The 22,859-nt window shown below is 39.4% G+C and overlaps 2 protein-coding genes across 4 annotated transcripts; both read right to left on the bottom strand.

Moving 5' to 3' along the window:
• Nucleotides 1-155: 155 nt before the first annotated feature.
• Nucleotides 156-8,698, bottom strand: ropn1l (rhophilin associated tail protein 1-like). The gene is made up of 6 exons (XM_074693737.1): nt 8,570-8,698; nt 7,802-7,934; nt 6,897-7,020; nt 5,884-6,045; nt 5,129-5,304; nt 156-1,244 (listed from the first exon to the last, which is right to left on the bottom strand). The coding sequence occupies exons 2-6, from the start codon at nt 7,930-7,932 to the stop codon at nt 1,142-1,144; spliced, it is 696 nt and encodes a 231-aa protein (XP_074549838.1). The 5' UTR covers nt 7,933-7,934; nt 8,570-8,698; the 3' UTR covers nt 156-1,141.
• An 812-nt stretch (nt 8,699-9,510) lies between these two features.
• nup58 (nucleoporin 58) lies at nt 9,511-22,368 on the bottom strand. 3 transcript variants are annotated; one of them, XM_074693158.1, is made up of 14 exons: nt 21,890-22,368; nt 21,223-21,389; nt 21,074-21,106; nt 20,709-20,987; nt 20,407-20,593; nt 20,152-20,217; nt 19,698-19,872; nt 19,282-19,361; nt 19,070-19,188; nt 18,819-18,901; nt 18,462-18,663; nt 12,637-12,720; nt 11,894-11,992; nt 9,511-11,077 (listed from the first exon to the last, which is right to left on the bottom strand). In XM_074693158.1, exons 1-14 carry the CDS (start codon nt 21,967-21,969, stop codon nt 10,908-10,910), a joined length of 1,824 nt encoding a protein of 607 aa, XP_074549259.1. In that variant the 5' UTR covers nt 21,970-22,368; the 3' UTR covers nt 9,511-10,907. The 3 variants fall into 3 exon arrangements, with proteins under 3 accessions (XP_074549259.1, XP_074549260.1, XP_074549261.1); XM_074693159.1 differs by lacking the exon at nt 12,637-12,720 and having other exon boundaries at nt 21,890-22,367; XM_074693160.1 differs by lacking the exons at nt 11,894-11,992; nt 12,637-12,720 and having other exon boundaries at nt 21,890-22,366.
• Nucleotides 22,369-22,859: the final 491 nt, after the last annotated feature.

The following is a 22,859-nucleotide window of genomic DNA, read 5'->3' as shown; positions in this document are numbered from 1 at the left end:
AGTGTTTTCGCCGGGGTTTTAACAGGACTGCTTGTGTCAGAGAAGATGAAGTTTTTTCCACAGTATAAAAAAACTCTTGATTAATAACAGCTTGATTAGAAACTCTTTATTTTAATGCTCAATTAGTTAATGAGGCAGGGACAGACAGGCACGTCTGTTTAGAAGCAAAGGACGACACTTCAGTGAAGAGAAAGGAGAGATGTTGCCGCTTTTGGACAAAAGAAATTCAATAGTCCACAAGTGGTAATTCACTCATTTTAATCAGCCAGCAATGGTCCTTAATTAAGTTTTTTATTGCGTGTGTGTGTGTGTGTGTGTGTGTGTGTGTGTGTGTGTGTGTGTGTGTGTGTGTGTGTGTGTGTGTGTGTATGTGTGTGTGTGTGTGTGTGAGAGAACTACTTCCAACTTCTAAATAAAGCCCGGACAAATTGACTTCATGTATTCTCTGTTCTGTATTTTCTTTCACACCGCATAAAAAGTTGTATTCATGATAATTAATGAGACATGATGTAGAGTTAAACACAATGCTGTCAAAAAAAAATCCTTTAACACAACAGTCACAGCACAGAGTAATGCAATGGGATAAGAGTTCAAGTCTCCCTGCAGAGAAACTAATGATTATCCTTTTAAACACACACAACCTTGTAGGAGTGAGGTGGTACAGTTAAGCCACTGCAGAGGTGTGTTAAAATGTCACCAGTCGAATGGCAGAAGCATACTGCCTCAAGGGAACACATTCTTTGTTAAAAAACATCCAATTTCTCTTTACCTGATATTCTTTATCAGGTTTCCATAAATTAATTCTGCTTTTATTATAAGAAATAATCTAGTATGTGCCACAGTGGGTATTATGAGATAGTTTTTCTGAAGATAACGAGGCTCAAAGGGAAAAATACTAAAGGACTGTTTGCTTGATTGACAGGTTTCTTTTAAAGGCAACCTTGGACATTTATGCATGTTCTGGTCTACCTCCGCTCTGAGAGAAACACCTCTCTTTGGAAAACGCCTCATTAAAAAGTATGAGTCTTGTCCATGTCATGAAGTCTGCCACTCTCTCCAGGGTACATGCAGGGATCTGGGGTCAGTCTATTCTTTTTACTTGCAAACAAATCTTTTTGAGTTAGCTTTCAGTATGAAACCTTCAGCTTTCAGAAGTTGTTCTGGCTGATGAATCAGGAGGAGTTTGGTCCGTATCATCCAGATGGATGAAGTCAAGAGGTTTGATCATTCCTTGTTGAAGCTCCCTGGAAAACATAGTGTGTTGTTAGAGATGCTCCGAGTATATATAACACAAAAGCGTGCAATCAGTGAGCAACAAAAAAGCTATTGGAATTATCAGCGCTATAAATAAGATGGTAGACTTTTTTTCAATCACAAATACATCCAAATGTCTAACAATATAAAGTCTGAATATATAGTAATATAGCCCAATAAAGTTTAAATTATTTTCTAGTATTGTCAGCAAAACTTCTCAGTACAGTAGTAGAGATAAAATCCTAACGCTCTGAGATTTCACAATAGAGAATGAATCATCCTTTCCCTCATCCTTACCCTGAAGTCTGTTACACAACCTCTACAGAGCGGAACGCTAAAATGGAGCCTTTGTGTCCACTCTCCTCTTCTTCTGTCTCTTTTGCACTGCACTGCTAGATTTGTCGTGTCCCTGGAGATGTCGTGTTATGAGCAAAGCTTGAAGAAACAGTCACAGTTGTGCAATAAGGTCCACCCTGGAGCAGAGATTCCTAAACCACTGACATCTTTGCAATGACATCATACCCCTCCCAAGTTCCAGTATCTCTAAACAATGGAGCTCACAGTTCTGGGGCTGGACTGTGAAATCAGGAGTACAAGCCAATATACTTTAAAATATGTAAAACTTGTAATAAATTAGAGGATAGGCCTGCATATTTTTTTGAAGAACATGTCACTGTTTCACATTGTGCATTAAAAAGTGGAAAAGTTGGGGCTGAAAAAAAGTGTTTTTAATGTTTGTGCATAAAAGTTTTGCCTCCTTTCAACCTGGCTTATAATTGGTGGTGTTTTTCTAGGACAGAGACTCCTTTTCCCAAGAGCACCATCACCCACTACATTTAGATGGGAAGCAGATCTTCTTTTTAATACCACATTTCTTTGTTCAAGAAAAATTTTTTTGCAGGATGCAAAGCGACAAGGTAATATATTCAGGATAAATGTTTAACATTACTCACAGCACGGCGCATGCTGTGAATGTCCATAACGTGTGATGTTAGCGAAACTTTATTGCGTCCTACCTGTGCTCATCTACCAACTCCAACCTCACCAAGTAGAGAAAATGTGACCTCAGTATGCATTTTATTGATGGACCCTCAAGCTTGAACAGACCATTGCAGTGTAACTGCTGCACCTTGGTTGGAATAAACCGTCACAAACAGCTTAACCCGTGTTTTAACTCTATCACTCCCCCATTTAGCTATTTTCTGCTCTTCTGTCCTTTTTTCTTTTTGTCAGTCCAGCTTCAGTGTCTGCCATTACTACAAAATGAATCTGAGAAATTGTCTCCTTCAGATAAAAAGACACAAGTCACGGACAGTAAGAATATTTCAAGATCACTTATAACGTCCTTATAGGACCTTTAGAGTTTATATAAACACAAGAATTGATACACAGTAAATATGTAGTAGTATAAGAAATCAGAGTGTATGAACCATTCCAAATGGTTTAGTTGAAGTGTTTAGATATCATCTTTGCTTGCTGGCAGTGCTGGCTGTAATGCATGAATTTAAACCAGCACAGGGGACAGATGCCATCTTGAAGTGGAGCCGTTTGGCAGAATTTTGATACTAGAGACTGTAGATAAAGTTGAATGTTTGCTGTGCATTGATAAACTGGCTGATAACCACTCAGAGGTGTGTGAAATTTAAAACTAGCATAAGCCACACTCCATAAAACAGTTAGACATCGTTCACCCACAGAGACCGAGCTTTTTTATCAAGCAGTATTTAAAAAAGAGCTTAATTTTTAGTGTTTCTTTGAGTTATCTAACTCTGTGACTTGTAGGGCAGCTTGAATTTAAATTTCTGCTTAAACTAAGAGAAAACCAGTAACTTTGGAACATCACTAACTGAGGCTCTGGTAACAAACTGACTGGATAGTCTAAAAGTTCCAGCATTTGAAGGAGGGCGGGTGTGTATAGTCATCCTTCTTTTAAAGCTCCTGTAAAGATCCAGTATTAAATTCAGTGTTTCAGAACCAATTAAAAACTCTTCAGCGGGCTTTGAAACCAACAGTGTAGAACCTCATTAAAAGTTCATATGTGTGGATTAAAACCCAAACTTCAGATTAGCTCAGAATTTTAACCTTAATCACTCCCATCCTCATCCAAAATAGGCTGTAATTACATGATTGGACTTATTTGTCAACTTAAAGTACACTTTAAGTATTAACAGCACACATTTGATGGTTTGCCACATCTTTGCTTTCACATTCCGTTTCAGACTCCACCCGAACAGAAAGAAGATCTCTATCTCAGTCTCCATTTCCCATGATTCAGTGCAGTATTCTAAACAGATACAAATCAAGGCTGAGGGCTTTCAGCACATTATATAACAAAGTTCAACTTTGTAGTTCATAGAGAGATCTCAGTGTTAAGCCCTCACAAAGTTCCTTTTCTGCAGTGTCACACGAGTGGTGATCCTGCAGTTATCAGGTTATCAGAGGTTCTATCTGTCCTTCAATCCCCTCTGACTCGGTCATAGCTGCAATCCTGCAAAGGGGTAAGCTCAAGTGTGTTTGAGAGGTTACATGTGTAGATGTGTGTGTGTGTGTGTGTGTGTGTGTGTGTGTGTGTGTGTGTGTGTGTGTGTGTGTGTGTCCTCAACCCTTAAAACCTACTTCCAACTGAGCCTGCACTGTGAATTCCCTCTGATCCCGTTTCCTGTCCCGTCAGATGAAATACTCACAATAACATGACAAGTCTGTGTGTGTGTGTGTGTGTGTGTGTGTGTGTGTGTGTGTGTGTGTGTGTGTGTGTGTGTGTGTGTGTGTGTGTGTGTGTGTGTGTGTGTGTGTGTATTTTTTGGGGAAAACGTGTCCTCATGAAGGGTGACATGTCATGGCTCTGTGAGTACAGATTATGCCCCTGCTGCGTGGATGTAAAATTGTGTGCTGGAGTTAGATGGGACTAAGTGGGAGATTTATGCATGTGTGTGAGGGTGTGTGTGTGTGTACCTGTGAGATTTCTTGGCCCTGCATGTGATCTTGTGCTTTCTGACTGGTGTAATAAACCTGTCTGAGTGAGCATTTGTACTTGCCCATTTACAATATTGCACGGAGGAGTAAACTAAACACAGCGGGGCTTTAGGAGTTTAACTTGAGCTAAACATCACGCTCTTTTGCCCTCAGAGCTTATCACCTTACCCCTTCTCTTTATTGTCTGCTGGGCGAAATGAATCCACCCGCAGAGAGGCCAAATGAGGTGAAGCTGCAGGCTGATAGGTAGTGTGTATGATAAATGTACTTTGGCTAACCCAGACATAAGGGAACAGGCAATAAAAAGCATGCACGCACTCCACCTGACAGTTTGTGGAAGGCAGCTTTGTGCCTCTTTTGCTGCTCATTAAAAGATTCCAACCTGGCTCAAAATAGCTGCCTGGTTTAGCCAGACAATGATGAATAATAACTCTCTGTGTCTGATGCTAACAATTAATGGGACCAATTTCTAGTTAATGAACCAACAGCTGTGATTGAAAAGGCATTAGCAGGCCATTTTATTAATTGAGCAGGGTCGCTTTCTTTCTTCTTTTCCTTCCTTTCTTACTGCCTTCCCCTGCTTTGCGTGTCTCCTTTCCTCACTTCCTGCTGATGTAGAAGTTGGAAACCTGAATCATGCCGTTCTGCTTGTTGCTGTCGGGCAAAGAAACCAGTGCATCAGTGCAACAGCTCTGCTTTGCAGCAAAGGAACTTGCACCGTAGAGAATATCACTATCTCACATCCAAAAGTCAGCGTATAAGAAAACAAGCATACAGGCAAAATAACTTCAGCTTTCAAAAAAGATTGTGAATGTATTTCTTTAGGTAGACTTCACTTCTATAAGCATCATGGCAGAGAAAAGCCTCAGATCTGACACACATGCACACAAAGAACACTTACACTTGAGCCTGCAGGCTGCTGAGGAAGTTATCCACATGTTTCTGTGGCATGTCTCCATCCAGATGAGCCAGGTAGGTATAAAGTTTGGTAAAGGTGGTGAATGGGATCCTTGCAGCACCACCTTCCTCATCCTCTGTCAAGATCTCACAGGCAAACTTCAGCGAACTTATGAGAGTCTGAGGAGTTAATAAAAAGACACAAATCAGAAAAAACACTCACTCAGCAATCAAGGGCATTCAGATACCACAAGTACACTCAATGCACACATACTGTCAGTGTAAAAACCAGCTAAATCAATGTAGATCGTGACTGCCCTCATGTGGTCAGAGGGTTTTAAAACATCACAGAGCAGCATCACTTCTAACTATTGACACTGAGCACATAATGTTAATGCTAAGCTGCAGTTGCTTTTGTAGATTCTGAGTCTTCATTCATCTGCAAAGTTTTCATGTGTTAAGATGTTCACTTTAATCTGTCTTCTGCTCTATCTGCAACTTTGAAGCAAACTCATTGGCTCAATGGCATTCCAAGGATTTAAGTAGTCAGAGAAGGATTTATCCAGTCATAGCCTGGGGACCATGTTAGAAGTCTGGATCATGAGTGTCTGGATGAAATCTAAGTACCGTCAGATGAACAAAAAAAAAAGCTCTTTTAAAGATTTCAAACTGTGCGAGGCCTAACCATAGGTTCCAAAGCTCCGAGAAGTGGTTTAAAGTAGTGTTAGCATTTCTATGTGGCCTTATGAAACATCTCACCCCTCCTAGAGCATTGCAGCCCAGGGCGAAGAACTCCAACCAGTCAATGTCTGAGTCAAAGCTTCCCAGAAACAGCAGGATTTCAAGCTGCTCCACAGGCAGACACAGACCCTTCCATTTCTTCTGCAGCTCCTCCTTGCTGCATGTTTGCTCTTGGGATAGCTGGGATTGATTGGGGGGGGGACGAAAAAAAAATTAGGTTAGCTTATTTGCAAGATGAGTGTAAAATATGCAAATGAGTAATTAATCAGCATTATTTGTTGCAAAAGCAGCATAAGATGTGCAAAATCAGGAAGATTTAATTATTGATGTCCTGTTTATCAGGAAGCTTCTTTAACTTAAAGTGAACTTTAACACATGGGAAATAATCTTTTTTATACACAGCAAAGATAAAAGCAAACCCAGCTGGTTGCCTGATATACAAGTAACATGTTGGCATGCATATGTTACAACTTTGATGTAAGTGCTTGATTTGTTACAAGGATTTTGAGTTCTGTTTAAGGCCAAAGTGAACTGTATAAAAATTGAATTAAACTGTAATATCACTAACCACTAACATAACCACAAGCATGCTTACAAGGTTAATACTGTTGGCCTTTAAGGACACATTAATTTTTCAGTTCCTTTAATGACTCCATTGTACCAAGATGCCTAAGGTGAAATAAAAAAGGTTTATAATAATATAAAAGTTTAATGCCCACATGGGGAAGCAGCACCATGGCAATATGCAGATCCATGCATAAAGGGAATGAGTGTAAGCAAACGTGGGTTTTAAACGTAATGCAAATACTAATTACACTCATGGAATAGTAGATACAGCAGACAACAACAGAAAGTAGCCTTTATGGGATCAATTAAAAACAATGAAAGGCACTAGAAGATGTAAAGTTCAAACATTGGTTATTATTGAAAAGCAGTTACATAACATGAAGGCTAGATGAAAACAAAAATGTATGAAGAAAGGCATCATTTCTTCAGTTTTAAAGCTTTGGTTTCACTGTAGACAAAAATACCTGTTTATGCAAAGTCTTTAGCAGACCTGGAGTCAGTCCAGTGTCTGTCTTCTGAGTGGCAACATTCATCTCCAGCCTGTCCTTGACTGGCAGACATTCTCCTTTCGACAGCGCGTTGAAGTATCTAGACGAGACACACACATCATTAACATACATATATTATCAAACTGTGCTTAGCTTTACCTTGGCTGCCACTCCTCTTCTCTGCTTTCCCAGCGTGCCAATCAAATACAAAGATAAAAGCATAATATGGAAATTGAGGCATGTACTGGCATTAGTTCAAGTTCAGTTCTCATGACGACCACCAGTTGCATAAATCATCATGTGGACTGGCTGTCTTTGTCTGAAGTCCAGTGATGTGTTTTCATGCTACAGGCCATACTGTGGCTTATCTTCACAGTTATAATGATTTCTAAATTTAGAAGCAGCATGACTTTTAGCATTCCTGGAAGGCAACAGAGTCTGGTGTTACTTTAATAGCATATAAACATCTTGTAACCCAGGAGACATTTGAAATGTTTTGCTTTCACCATATGGCTCACTTTTTTTCATCTACTGCTGTAAACACCACTAGGCTACATTGCCTAATAAAATAGTAGATGATGTGACAGCCCTTGGGGGAACAAAAATTCTTGATGTATTATAATTTCATCAAGTGCTTTTTCTGTGTTTACCAAAGTCAGAGAGTTTAATGCTGCAGCGACATGGAAGCCCTTGGGATCTAATTACAGTCAGTCAATACAAATATGAGAAGTAAACAGGTGAAAAGGGTCTGCCTTCATGCACTGCCAGGAGACAGTTTGTGGCTTTGTTTAAGTGGCCAAACTGAAATGAAACATGAACACATGCCCATTCCCTACCAGACACCCTTAACACCCTTAACACCCAAACACCCTAAGACTTACGCCATAGACCACATGAGCACATCCTTTGGCTGTGTGCGAATGGATGCCTTAGTGAAGTTTTTGAGGATGTCAGGCAGGTCAGGGGGGATGTTGATCTGCTGGGCACAGTACATTGTGTCTGGAAGAGGCATATCTGCAGTAATAACACATTGCAGATTAGTCCAGTTAGTTTAAATTTTGTACAGACTGCAGTCCAGTCACAGAAAGAAGACGTAGATATGTGGAATAAAAAAAACAAGGTTTAACACAAAAAGCATGAAAAGTTTGAAGAGTTTTTTTCCTCGATGTCTAGTGTAGTTTGCTTCATGAGCTTCCAGGAGGACTCCTTTCTTCTGCCAATCCGCTGCTTGTCAAGGGAGAAGAGATATTTTTGTGCTGTGGAGGACTATAACAATTGAGCCATCAGAAGGACTCTGAGCCTGACTTTACACAGAAGTGAAGGACCAGGACCAATAAATCAGAATTTGTTGGACCTGTTTTTGTCCTTCCTGAGCATCCTTCTGCAATGCTTTACTTTTTGATAAAGAACCAGCTGGGATATGACAGTTTTTGGAGTTTAATTTTTCAGGTTATATAGTCATATTTTGATACCCGACTCTTTCTGATCTTCTTTTCTGCAGTATAATAAACAAAAGTGAAATCTCAAAGGCTTACAGTATTACAAAGTGCATAAAACATCGTTCCGTTTAAATTTTGTGTTGACACGAAGCTAGGCTAATTTGTTAAAACAGTTCCGTAGTATTTTTAACCTTTAAACCGCCACTTTACCTGGACAGCCGAGCGATTATGTATGACAAAAAGTTGCAGAAATCAGGAAAATTGAGGTGGCTCGCGTTTCATCTGTTTACGTTATTTGTGGATGTGTAGCGTAACACAGTCGCATAGCAACCATTCTCTTCTTCGTTGGTTTATTACGAGGTAAATGCACCACGTGGAGTCTATCACTGCCCTCTTTTTGTTGAGCCAAGATCCTAAAGCAGACATTATTTACAGGGAAACACACACTTTAAACACGACCATATACAAAAATATGTATGTACGTATGTATATACCGGTGTAACAACAACATACTAATATTTCCAGCTATACCTGTAGATAATGTTTGTTAAATTAAATCTTATCAATCTCTTTACATTTTCATTTTTGCTTGTGTTTTTGTAATGGTAGTTCTTCTGAATTTACAAAAAATAAAGTTTGTATAGTATATAGTATAAGTATTATATTTTTCTTTAAGAAGAATATTGAAACAATGTTTGAGTCACCCATAGTATGAAGACATAAGCTGTAAGTGTACTTTGTGAAAGCCATTGTACCAGTGTCTGAGCTTTTGGTGTCGTGTTAATGTAATGGATAATGTATGCATTACCCAGATTCAGTGGTCTTTTTCAGTCCAGGAAAGCTAAAATTCCTTTTTTGCTCACACTCAAATTTCCAAAGCTATACCCATGACATCAATTTTTCCACAGGTCTAGAAGTCCACAAAGCGTCTTATATCTTTTTGCTTGCTTTCTTTTCTTCCTACAGTGATGAAATCTTTACGGCATGGATTGAAAACAATGAAAATGTGTCAATAAATGTGTTAAATAGTTAATTCAAGATATCACCTGCCTCAAATCGGGTGACATACATTTAGAAACACACATAATAACAGAAACCATTCTGTGTTAACGCACACATTTATTGAAGTGATGCCACAATCAGGCAAAACATCATATTGAAGATTTTATTAATAAACAGCATCTTGAAAATACAGGTTTACATAGACTGTGATTAGAAAATAATATTTGTCCACCAGTATTTGATAAACAAAATGACATGGACAGTTTACAGAAAAAAAAGCTAAAGATCCACACCTGGAGCTCCAAGAAAAACAGCAACAATGATAGACCAGAAAAACAATTTCATACTTGTGCAACAGGCACACATGCACATCCACACAATCACTGTCAGCTCATGTACACTGGCAAGTGCAAAATTATTTGACTACATGTATAAAATGAGTCAAGTCATTGGAATCTGCTGGAGAAATCCCTTTCAGATGGACCTCATTTGATAGGAGCGATGTGACTCTAATAGCTCAGTACTTTCTTTTCTAAGTTCATACACTGGGGCAAGTATCTGAAATAAAAACCATGAAACAATGACACGGATGGACTCTAGCAAAACAACAGGTTATGTGGACTACATAATGGACTATCTAAATACGAAAGTCCCCTTTGACCCCTACCGTATGTCACCTCTTTCTCAACATGATAGAAAAATAAAACTGTGCTTCCCCAAAGACCCACCCTGGACACTCTGCTGTGGCTAAAAAATAATCTAGGAGCAGAAATAACCTCCCTCTATGCTGTTACCAGTCAACTTCTACTGTCCCTTTAACCATGTCTTTCCCTTCCCAGGACAAGACTTGGCCCATGTCATTGTTTTGAAAGGCGTTCAAGTGCAATTATGCCACTGACAGACTTTGAGTGGCATAATGAATGGGACTAGCTGCACTGTTCACCTCAGTGTTTAAAAAGACATCACTCTTATACAATATTAAGATAGATGAATAATAAAACAAAATGTGATTAAGTCTGCTTTCTGTATGGCTGGCTATCCCGTTAGCATTTTGGTGATATAGAAAAAAACGTATAGGTAACGTTTGAGTGGATGCAAATGGGCAAACTCATGTTCAGAAATATGTAAACAACTTACGCCCAAAATTTTGATTTGTATAAGGGACTGCTGTAATAAGAACATGTAGGCAAAGGAAACTTTTTGCTGGACTGAAAGCGTCCCGAGTATGTGGTTATTTAGGGTCAAAAACAGCATCACATCTGTGTAGAACAGTGGACAACACAGACTGACACACTGTAAAAGAAAAAAAAGGACCATTGAGTGAAAGGAATTTCCTTTACTAGAGTGTTTGTGTATGCAGCTCAATGATTTAAGAAGGGAGATCCTGTGTTACTGTATCATGATTAATTAAATTTTACCTTTCTCATTCCCTTAACTAACCTGATAATGTTTTTGCCTGTTCCTCATTTGAATAAAGATAGCACAAATGCTTTTGGGACAGCAGGCCTTACCCGCTACAAACTCAAAGCTCGTTAATCACAGGGTTCTATCTCTTGCCTCTCTTATTTCCAGCTGGGGGTTTCTTTAGTTGAAGAAGAGGTCCTGCTGCTCCAAAGCCTGCAGCCTGTGGGTTGGACACGCCAAAGGTCAAGCCAGCTGAAGGGTTTAGGCCAGGGTTACTGAAGTTGAAGCCTGTGCTGCTGCTGCTACCAAAACCTACAACAGTTGACAAAAAGAGAAAGGAAACTTTAAAAACTTCAAGAGAAAACACAAGTCATGTGACAAATAGAAAGATAAAGATGAGTGATTTCAGTATGAAAATCTGATACAAGAATTTACCAGGTTGTGGACATTGTCCCACACCCTGGTGTAGAAGCCCATTAGCCTAGAAACACTTTGGAAAAACTGTTACAAAACAGCTGGTCCAGTTGCACCAGACAATACATCTTTATTCACACATGCAATGAAGTGCAAAAATGACCCTCAATTTTTGAGGCGAACTGAATGTACTCTTAGTACCCTATTAAAATTTCTGCAGAAGTCAGGCAAGCAACTGTGCAAACACAGCAGATAAAAGTCAGGGAAATTTGCTACCAGTGAAGAGGGGGTGACATCACACACTCAGTGTACAACTGATCTAATCTTTCTGATGGCTTCTTCAGCCTCTGTTGCTTGCCAGTCTGATGTTTTTCACTCTCACATAGACTCTTTTGGCAGCAGTATGTAGGATGCATAAATCTTGTCAACATCACATGGTGACTGCTGCATCTTTTGCACCACTGACCCCCAGACCACCATCCACCCACCAGGAGAAACTTTATGCAAAGAGGGGCGTTTGTGAATAAGTACCTTCAGAGATTTTAAGTTCAAGAATTCAGGCTGCCCAGAAAAGTTCTAGGAGTGCATATGTAAAAAAAAAAAAACTACAATATGAGCGAGATATTACAATTCAGGGGGGAAACTAATAAACTAACTATTAGACCTATTACGACAGGGCCTGGTGTATGAGGGGGATAGACATAATGTATGTACCTGCACTTAGACTGCCTCCTGTGGGCTTACTGGTGGAGGAGAAGGCAAAAGAAGACCCCCCAGTCCCCACCCCACCAAATCCTGGCCCACCACCAAAACCTGCGGGAGAGAGTGACATAGAAGTCAGTTTGGGCTGAGCACAAAGCCTTTACTAGGAATGAGCACAAGGAGCATGGCCTCAGGAGTACACACAGGCAGGCAATGGGAAACACGCATAATAAATGCCACAAGCAAATGAATAAAGTGCTATGGACAGCTGATTTGACACAGCAAAAGGAAACGGAACTCCAATTAAACTGTATGGGAAAGGAATAAGCTGAAGGGAAAAAAGCAAAAGTATGAAAAATAAACCAAACACACCAAGAACAGGAGAGCAGTCACTTTGTGTGCGTTCAGACCACCTATATCTGCACTGCCCACTTATGGCTCACTGCTCATTTGCCCTGTGAAGGGCCATGATTTATGTAACAGACAGGTTCATGTTTGGGCCAATTCTGCTCAAATATAAATCCTTCAAATTTTAACATGCAAAAGTCTTTAATTACAAGAGACTCTGATCTTTTTCTGTGTTTTTGTGGTGTGAACGCACTTTACTTTTAACAGAAGAATGAATAAACATGAACTGCCAAGCTCAGACTGCACCCCTTACACTGTGCATCACTACTTTCATACAGGAGCTACAGGGGCAAGGAGGGAGGGCAAAATGAAAGGGAGTATTCATCTAGAAAAGACAGGGGTAATACCTCCAAGGGTAGAAGAGCCCAAGCTAGTGCCCACTGCAGAGGCAAAGGGGTTTCCAAACCCTGCCCCCAAGGGTGCCTGAGTCCCTAAGGCACAGAGAGAGTAAATGCTTTACCCCTGTGAATGTTGTGTGTAGGTAGAAGGAAACATTGTGGGACTTTTTACCTATATATACTTATCAACCACAAATTTGAACTTCTTGGCATGAAAAAAGTTTTCTATCAAAATCTACAAAAACCCAGACTCACCTAAACTCAATCTAAAATGAATTCAAACACAAAACGTATGTCATTGTCTGGTTGAAATAACAGAGCTGGGGATGTATGTCTATTTAAAGTGTACACATCATATATGTATTCCTTAGAGCTCTCATGGTGCTGCAGACAAAATTTTTCTTGAGTACAAAATATTGATAAATACAACATGTGGTATCTGTAAACAAATTGTGGCATAAATGCTGCTAGTTCTTTCACTCAGAAACTTGTCTTTTACCCTCAATATAACTTTTTTTTTTTTGCATGGATTCCAATTAGTCTGCATTTTCAAAAGAACTTCAGTGGAAAAGAAACAAGGACAAACGTTTCTTTGTTTAAAAACTGATTTATTGTCAATTTAATATGCAATTTCACTTACATAAAACACAAACACAGCTTAGAACAGAATTGATTGTTAATTGCTAACTGCTACTGCATTTGACAAGTTTCCAGATTTTTCAAGATTTCTGAGAGTGAATGAACTAGCATACGCCAAAAAAAGCATCACACAATTATTGAATATAGTTTAAAAGGCACACCATATTATATAATAAATATACTGTATCAACAGGCATTGGTTATATAGATTTAAACACATTCATCTACAAGTAAAAGCACTCAAGATTTAGATAAGAAATGTGAATTTGGCATCTATGGCTGCCTCTCAGTGTAAACTGGTCAAATGAAAAAAACTGAGGGATATGATAGTTTGCAGAGGTCAAGTTTTTTCAATCCCTAAAACAGAAACTGAACAACTTACATGGTTTATGTGTTTTTTACATCAGTGTAGGTGTAGTGTCCTATGATAAAATAAGAGCTGCTGTTCTTGGTGGTTGTTAGTTTTGTTACAGAGACAAACGTTGATCAATTCTACGTGGGCATACAGGCTACTAACACTTTTCTTTGTTTGATGAAGTCCGGCTTAGGTTAGGTGAAGAGATAATATTTGGACTCATCAGTCTGGCTTTGACAAATAAAAGCAGTAGCCCACGTGTAGCTTGTCAAGGATCAAGATGCTGACCTCCCTCAAAAAAACACAACTTGCAATATAAGAACCTCAAAGAGGCAAGTTACACAACCCAGCTCAATGTAAGTTGGGGAGTTGTGTAACATGTTTATAAAAACAGATTTTGGTGGTCTGCAAATCTTCAAACCTTAAATTTGTTTAAAAAAAAAGTGCAAACAACATAAAAACTGTTAAAACTGAAAAACAGTTTTAGTGAGAAAATAGCATTATCGTTTTAAATTTGATGCCAGCAGGTAAGGTAAAAGGTGAACATCATTCCATTCTTGCCTGATATGAAATTTTAGCTGCTTAATAGTGAGAGGACTTCTTTGTTGTAATGTGTGACGAGTTGGCACTGCAGACAAGTCAGTTCAGCACCTTGACTTATCTTAAATGTTATATTAAATGTATGTGACAGACAGCTGGATGGTCTCTACCTTCTTATGAGTGTAAGGATGAGGATTCCATGATTTCCAAAAAGAATGTTTGATTTTAGACAATGTTCAATTTCACCTCAGTCCATCTTAAATGATCTCTGAACAGAGAAAGTTGCTTGCTTTTTTATGATGATGTTTCTATGGGATCTGAGATCCAGTGATGTCACAGATGATGATTTTTGGATGGGATTTTGAGCCCATGCAGTGACTCCCACTACAGAGCCAGATCTGTTTTAATGCAGCGCAGCCTGAAAGCACAGAGGTCACAGCCATCCAATATCAGTTGCTGTATTAGTCACTTCTGTATAACCTTTAATGAGTTAATGTACTATAAATGCTGCTGATTCAGAATCTGACATCAAATTTAGAACAAGAATTTAATTTTTTCTCATCAAATTTTCAGCTTTAACATTTAATATTGTCTTTGTTTGCAAATTATTCAAAGCCCACAAAAAATGCCAAAAGTACAATCAAATTGTGTTTATTTCACATTTTCAGCTTCTCAAATCTTATTGAACATGGGTAGTAGAAAAATCCACTGGAGGAGCATGAACAAAGTGTGTGATAAAAGTTCAAAGAAACTGACGGGGAGAGGAAAAAAAACATTCAAAGCAGTCAGTATCAGCAAACGACTCAAAAAGACCAGACTGATTTTCTGGATTTGGACAAATCTGGTCCATTTAAAGAACTATTGTTCAGAGGTTCAATGTCACACAAAAGTAATTAACAAACAATGTTAAGTAAACTTGATTAAATGAGTGAGTTTTAGAAAAACTCTGAGTTGAGCACTGCAGGCAAGTTGTGATGCTAGTGCTGTGCCAACTATCAAAACACTACAAAATCACATTTAACTCCTTCATTTATTTTGAAAAAAAGATAGAGGTAAACGGGGCTCACGACTGCTGTTGTTATGGCATTCATGAAAATACAGCAGTCAGTAATTGCATATAACTGAAAAGTACTGATGAAATGAATCCTAAAGCAGAGGAGTAATAATAATAATTATAATAATAAGATGATAATCTTTTAATGTCAAATCAACTTTGACCAGTAGTTTCTCTGTCATCACAGACATGTGGAAGACTAAGTGTAACCACATAAGAGTCAGAACTATGAACAGCTGGAGAGTCTCACTTAAAGACGTCACACTTGGTCCAAAATTGTTTCCCAAGCGCACAAAAAGTTTAGAGTTGTCATGTAAAGGACTGGAATGAGTAAAGCAGCACTGTCTCTCTAAATATGAAGCTGCTTCATCAAGAAAGTTTGATGCTCAACTGTTACTAGCAGCAATATGTAGATAGGAGAAAACCAGTTCACCATGGCTCTTTTATGTCCAAGAATGCCTCCCATAACTTCTACTAGGACACTCTGAGCCCTGTCATCACACAGGGAAACAAAAACTCTCCCAACAAAGACGCCTCACCAAACAACTTGACATTCTTTCGTCCTATTCCAGGAGAGGAGAGGACAGGACCAGAGAGCTCAACAACAACCATCCAACTGGACTGGGACTTCCAACCAATGAGAAGACTTCTAAAAAAGTCCAGGAGCTTTGTCAACTTTAGATAAATACCTGAAAGAACAGCTTGTGAACAGCACTTGACTTTTTTTTTAATTCATAAAACTGCAGTGTGAAATGATCCAGCACTGTGTCGCTATCAGTAGCCCTTAGTGAAACATGTAAAATCAAGTAGTAGCGGCTAACCTTTAAAGACTGAACCACTTAAATGCGTTTTAGTGTTGAACGGTTTGATAATGCAAAGAAGAATTACCAGCCTTGTTTATAACTCTAAACCAAACAACAGCAGGAGATGAAACAATATCTGAGTTTAAACACACACTCCAGGTTATTTAACAGTTTGCACTTCAGTCCTGAGTCTCTTGGCACCTTTCACCTCGTGTCTACTGAGGCATTCATCTGTGCAAACTTTTGTCACCTATAATCAACTACAACTGCTCAAACAACAATCCACCCGAGGCTGCATAGAGTCATATGTGCGGGTACTGACCATCCTCCTACAGGCTTATCCGTTATGGACAAAGATGCATTTGAAACAATCAAATAAATAGGTGAATAAATACTGAAGTGACTAAGATATGCATTCATTATGAGGCTTAGTTTTTTTGAAATGTTAAAGTCAAATACAGAAGGATAACCACTATTAAGCAAGAGGGGATGGGAATTTGGCTGAACCAGGTAAATGATGACAATAAAACACGCACACTTGGATACAAAGGGTCATAACGTAGAGTGATTTAGCCAATAGCTGGTTTTGATATAATTCAAATGGGCAGGAATTGACCTCAGCAGGCACCAGGATAATGTGCACTTCAACAGAACAGGTGGATCTTAACTATTCTGGTAAAAGGGCTCATTAGTGAAGGGTTTTTCTCTGAATAGTGTTTGAACAATGGTTTGGTAAGGTATTCCCATTTGGCACATCTTTAGAAATAAAAAAAATATAATGTTTGTTTGGTACAGCTCCTGTTTGTCCTCCTCAGCTATCAGCGCAATGTGAATGTTCAAAATGGTTACACTGAAAGTGCCACATTCATAGTCTGGGTAACTTCTAGTTGCTTTGTTCTAATAACAGTCTATGCAGTGTAGATAGTTTTAGTGAAAAGGAAGCAGCGGAAAGTTTGTGTAATCTACCTTGTGAGAAACTTCATGCTGCCTTTATAACCCTATCCAATTTAAATATTGCTTTACTGCACTTCATTTTATTTTACAAAAAAGACAGCAGAAACATGCTTATGTACATAGTTAGCTTAGTTTGTTCGTTGTAATTTGGTGCCCTGAAATGCCTTTAAACGGCCTACAAACCAAAGCCTACAAAAAAGGCTGAACATTTTTAACACCTCAGAGATGTGGCAACGACCATAACGTACAATACTTTTTACATCGTTAAACTAGTTTAGAAATCTGTAACAAAGTACATCTGTGTGCCATTGAGAGATGACGTGACTGAAACAAGAACACCAGTGTACACAGCTTGTCTTTGTTTCAATCCTAACACTTGCCAACACCTGACTTTTTATGAGTAAGAAATGTGTGTTACACATAGATCAGCCTTCACCTGTCTGCTAAGACACGATAATAATACTGTGAAGATTATTCTTTATATAGTTTGTTTTTACTGGCAGAATATTGAATATTTTGTTTAACGTGTAACCACCATAGCTTATGTTATTGTATTGATAAATAGGACTGGCCTCTTTTTTGAATACAAGTGGATTTACTGCAACAGTCTATGCTTGCTGCATGCTTCAACAGTCAGCGACCACACAAAATTGATAGAAATTCACTACAAAACTGTTTAGGAGTCCGGCATTAGATGCCCCTGGGTGTCAGGCCAATTAGAGCTTCTCTACATAAAAGAGACCGCTTAGAGTGAGAAGAGTAGGTGCTTCATAATAATAAATTTACATCGAACACACCTACTCATCAACCAAGCAAGACTGATACAAAATGCTAACCTTTATCATCAACAGATGAACCAATTTTGCCTTTTCACTCAAAGAGTGAATATTTACTATATTCATATAAATCACAAAGCAAAGGTTTAATACTTATATCCTAACAGCCTTCATTCAGTTGACGCATTTCAAGCTTAAGATCTCCTGACCATGAGGCTTAACTTTGACTCCAAGAATTGAGTACGAAAATAAGAAAAAATAGGTGCAGTAAGTTTTTATCTCATTGTTATTATTTAAAGTTAATGTAGGACATTCTTAAGAGTATAGGTTTGGCATCAACACTACCACGTCATCATTAGAGCCACCTGTAGAATGTCCTCACTCTAAGGCCTGTATGACTAACCCATGAACTGAAGGTTCGAGTGGGATGGTAAGGCAGCACTAAGGTTTCCTGTTGGATTTTAGCTCTCCCTTTCTCCCACTGTCTGAGGTGGAGTGCAGACTCAATAGTTTGGCACCAGCTAAGGCTTGTTTTAAACTTTCTAACTCACCTTCTTCCTACCACAAGTGCCTTATTCAAAAAAAACAAACTATAAAATAAATCAAATACACACATCATGTCCTTTTCAAAACAGATTATTATATTTGTCTCTTCTCTCCTTTACTTTAAGGTGAGAGGAGGAGAACTTTCTAGAACTTGTAGGCAGTCAGACCTGGATTTGGCTGCTGTTGCTGGGTCAACGTGGCTGCCATGGCCACAGCTGCAGCGTTGGGCACACTGGAGAAAGGGGCGGGCCCGGTTGTGACTCGTGGCGCACTCTGCCACTTTCTGGTTGATGCTCGTTTGGACTCGAACACGTCTGTGGAGTCTTCAAGGAAGGCCCGGCGGTAGGAAAGGTACTGGTGCTTCAGGATCTGAGAGACCAGACAGAGGGAAGAAGACAGAAATTCATTTGTTGTTTTCGCTTGGAAGAACACAGATGGAGGGAACAAAATTTTGATGAACAGAATTAAAAAATGAGGAGATAAATCTTTCTTTCTGGCTCAAAAAACACAAGAACAGAACTGACCTTCACATTCTCGTGGACAGACTGGAGCTGGGCAGCCTGCGCAACAAATGTCTGGTACAACTTCTGCATGGCCAAAGTCAAGTCTGGAAATGAAAACGAAAAAGTTGAATTATCTGAGGTACTTTCAGTGTACTCACAATGGCTAACCCCTTTAACATTCTGGTGTTTTTTGCTAAATATTAAGATAAAGAAAATGGAACAAACAGGAAATCCAGTGCTGTTCAGGACAAGAGACACAATTGTCGTCTTACCCTGAGGAGTGATGTGGGAGCCGCTGCTCTGCGTTGTGAGGTGGTTCTCAAGTTCTTCTATCTGCTGCCGATACTGCTGCAGCTGCACTTCAAACTGCTCAATAAGGCTACGGAAATAACTAAACACACAAATACACAACTGTTAATCCTCCGTATAAATTTAGGTTACGGTAGGTGCAAATACCTGACAGCAGTAATAAAACACCACTCACTCTGATGGGGCTGTATTTTCATGTTGAAGTCCTGGAGGAGTCTTCTGTGTACGCAGAGCAATGTCAGCGTTTTTCAGCTCCTAATAAATGTCACAGAGAAGACAGACACGACTTTTGAAGAAGTCCAACTTTTTCATCACTGTCCTTTAAATAATTCCCTACATTTTTTGCTCATTTAAAAAATGATGTTGATATTTTATGCAGACAAATTCCTCTCATTTCAAGTTCTATTCAGGAGGGCTACAATTGGTTAATGGCTATACTTTTGATAAATAATAACACCTATCTACCTACCTGAGAATTCAGATTTTAGCTTTACTATATGATCATGCTAAACATGACACCTGCAACTGAAGAATTTTACAATGCCAGAAGAACTTTGGTTAACATGATTTTTCAGTGATTACATCTTTTACCTGTGCTGTCTCCAACTTCAACTTGTCAATAGCCAGAGCCTGGCGCTGCAGACCGCTGGCACTGACAGAGAGCAGCTGTTTGAGGCTTTTGATGTCATCCTGGACTTTAGAGATGGCTTTTGATGACATCCTGCTGATGTCCTCCTGAACCTGTTTCTGGTCTTTTACAAATTTTCTGCAAAAACACAAAAAGAAGAAAAATCCCGATTTGTGAGTAAGAAAAGACAACTGTCATGTATTGTGCAGTTTGATTCAGTTTGCAGTATGTTGCAACTTTATATAAAAGAAGAGGTCTTAGTTTTACAATTCTTTAAATGGTCTCCGTTTCAAAATGGCACACGACACTATTTAATAAACAGACCCATCTAAATCAACATGATCACATTCCTATACCAAATAATGTGCACCGGACAATTAGATAATAGTCAGGAGACAGACACACGAAAACACTTACTGGAAATTTTCAACATCCTGACAGATGACTGGGGGTAGGTTTTCATCTTTTAAGGCTTTACTATCCCTGTAGGAGAGAAAATACATACTTTTTACTGTAGCAAAACAGAAAACTTGAGACAAAGTAGAACCTGAGTACACATAACAAGAAAGATAAGTTATTTTGTGTCTCATTCCACAATTAGTACAAAAAACATGTGCAAATTAGGATTTCTGTTTAAACATTTTAAATTAGTAAAATAATAACAGCACTTACTGTGCAGTGGCTCCTGATGATGTGTCACTCTTGTTTTCAGAGGAAGTGCTAAAATCAACTCCACCCAGGCCAACACTGGGTGCAGGTGCTGCTGATACTGCTGCGGGGGCGGTGAGCAGAGAGCCCAGCATTAACCCCCCTGCTCCTCCTCCTCCAAGAGTGGTCTGACCCAAACCTGTAATTCCACCTGAATACATATACAAGCACTTACAAGATTAGGAATTACTTGAAATAAAACTCAAGACAGATTCATCACATAGTAGCAAATACAGTCATGTAAAGGCTGTTTCGTTATGACCCACCTGCTGCAGGAGTGCTGGAGAACAGACCCCCACCAAGTGATGGGCCTGCCGAGGCTGCTGCTGTGGTTGTCGTGCCACCAAGAGTGAGGGTGAAGCCTGCAGCTGCTGGCTGCTGAGGAGCTGTGGACGTCAGGACAGAGCCAAATGTCAAACCTGCCCCAGCAGGTGCTGATGTTGAGGTGGTAGAGGAGGTGGTGAGAGAGAAAGGTGTTGCTGATGCTGTGGGCTTATTGAAGGCCAAGCTAAAGCCAGTGGATGCAGCTGTAGTGGCTGGGGCACCTGAGGAAAAAGTAAAATTGGAAATCAAATTTGAGCTTCACTTTACAAGATCCCTGTTCAAGATGATCAGAGGAATGTGAACACACCTAATGTAAGGCCTGTTGTGGGCGCAGCAGCACCTGAAATTCAAAAAAAGACAGGAAAGTGTAAATAAGCACATAGATGGCAAACATGAGTTTCTAAGGACTCATTTCATTGCTTTCTTTATTTTCCAATGTGCATGTAAAGTGATTACTTGAGGCAGGTGTGTTGAAAGAGAATCCTCCAGTAGGTTTCTGACCAAACAGACTTCCTCCCAGACCGAGAGATGCTGTGGTGTTAGTGGTGGCCGCTGCAGGGGTTGCAGCCGCTGTACCCAGAGCAGTCCCGAATGAGAAACCACCAGTGCTTGCTGCAGGTGCACTGAAGAAGCAGAAACAGCACAATCACATAACAACGTTACTTTTAGGACATCAGAGGATGATATCATCTGTTAAAGCAAAGGATCATCTATGGGGGATCACTTCTTATATGTCATAACTTGCGAAAACTACTACTAAAGCAAAAATTTTAGCCTTGTCAAAATTCCGAGTGCTCTCTTCATCTGGATTAAAGAAGAGCTACGATGTGTCATTTTTTGTCTGTTAGGAAGATATCAAGATATCAAGCATGTTTCGTTTTCATCAGGATGTAACACGAGTGCGCAACAGACTCATACCTAAACAAATCAGCAACACTTCTAAAGATTAGATTCATTGTATTCTCCATCCCGAGTTCTTTACCATCGTGTTTCATCTACAAACATCACTTAAGTGAACTTGGATACTTCTGGACGGGTGCGCAAATTCAATTGCCTGCAAACGTCAGGCTTACTCCTGCTATGCTAATGTTAGCCAAGTTGTCTCTTAGTAATGTGTCATTACCTGGTTACAGCTCCAAACGCGAATCCTCCCCCAGTGGTGGCGGAACCAAGGGTTCCTGTGCCGAAGTTAAAGCCCGACATTTTTATCTTATCAGGACACACATTTAATAAAACGGTCAACTCGGACCTCTGCTGCTAAAGAAGAAACCGTGAGCAGCCCCGCATTTCAGCTAACACGTTAGTTAACGTTAGCTCTGAAAGGCGACCGCGAGGGCCAAATCCGCCGTTTGTCTCCACTCAGAACATAGACGGGAAAAGTCGTTACACCCCAAGGAATATAAACCCGTCTTATTTCAGTCCTTCCTGTTACCAAACTGAATTCCTTGACTGTTTTTAGAGTCCTAAATGATGAAATATAGCAGGCTAGTGTCGCGCATGGTTTTACTTTTCCTATTCCCCGCCTGGTATTTCCGAATGCTATTGCATTTTGGGTAAATGTTTTTCATACTACGTTTCCCATCGTCCCTGGCGCTGTTTTTTGGGCCGCGTGATGCCCAGACATGCGCAAGGAGCCGACTGCTGCTTGCAGACGTATCTTTAAAAAAACAGGCCCAGTAGTGATTAGAGAGCAACTGTGGTTCCGGTTAAGCCTTCGAAATAAAAGGGATAAAACGTTAAGTGTTAACATTCAGTTTTACTCCACCATGAATGATTTCTTGTTTAAACCAGACCAATTGGTCACAATTTCTCTTCTACAGTTTAAAGCAGTTTTACAAGTGCAAATATTTTACAAATATAGGACATTATTTCTTAGTTTACCATTAGTTACTTCCTCTTAGTAACCTAAACAACAAACTCATAGTTTTTATTTTTCTCATCCTACTTTGTTAAAGCCTGAATTAATAAGTGGGTTAGTTTTAAAATGCTCTTTATTCTGCCTTGAGGGCTTTCATGTTCATCTTGGAGCAAGTAAACAGTGCTGCAATTAATCAAAGATTAGATGTGCACTTTTAAGCTCCTGTGAGACGTCT

The sequence above is a fragment of the Halichoeres trimaculatus genome, unplaced genomic scaffold (assembly GCF_033239565.1).
Source record: "Halichoeres trimaculatus isolate MK-OKI-2021-1 unplaced genomic scaffold, fHalTri1.1 fHalTri1_scaffold_18, whole genome shotgun sequence".
Lineage (NCBI taxonomy): Eukaryota > Metazoa > Chordata > Actinopteri > Labriformes > Labridae > Halichoeres > Halichoeres trimaculatus.
This window is presented reverse-complemented; position numbering and strand designations above follow the sequence as displayed.

What these genes read in the sequence shown, in the direction of transcription:
- nup58 (XM_074693158.1), bottom strand. Translation starts at nt 21,969, where the DNA reads ATGTCGGGCTTTAACTTCGGCACAGGAACCCTTGGTTCCGCCACCACT. An exon ending in GAAAATACAGCCCCATCAGA is followed by an intron (nt 19,189 to 19,281) that starts GTGAGTGGTGTT and finishes TTGTGTGTTTAG; the next exon opens with TTATTTCCGTAGCCTTATTG. An exon ending in CTGTCCACGAGAATGTGAAG is followed by an intron (nt 18,664 to 18,818) that starts GTCAGTTCTGTT and finishes CTGGTCTCTCAG; the next exon opens with ATCCTGAAGCACCAGTACCT.
- ropn1l (XM_074693737.1), bottom strand. Translation starts at nt 7,932, where the DNA reads ATGCCTCTTCCAGACACAATGTACTGTGCCCAGCAGATCAACATCCCC. An exon ending in GTGCTCATGTGGTCTATGGC is followed by an intron (nt 7,021 to 7,801) that starts GTAAGTCTTAGG and finishes TGTCTCGTCTAG; the next exon opens with ATACTTCAACGCGCTGTCGA. An exon ending in GCTGCAATGCTCTAGGAGGG is followed by an intron (nt 5,305 to 5,883) that starts GTGAGATGTTTC and finishes TTAACTCCTCAG; the next exon opens with ACTCTCATAAGTTCGCTGAA.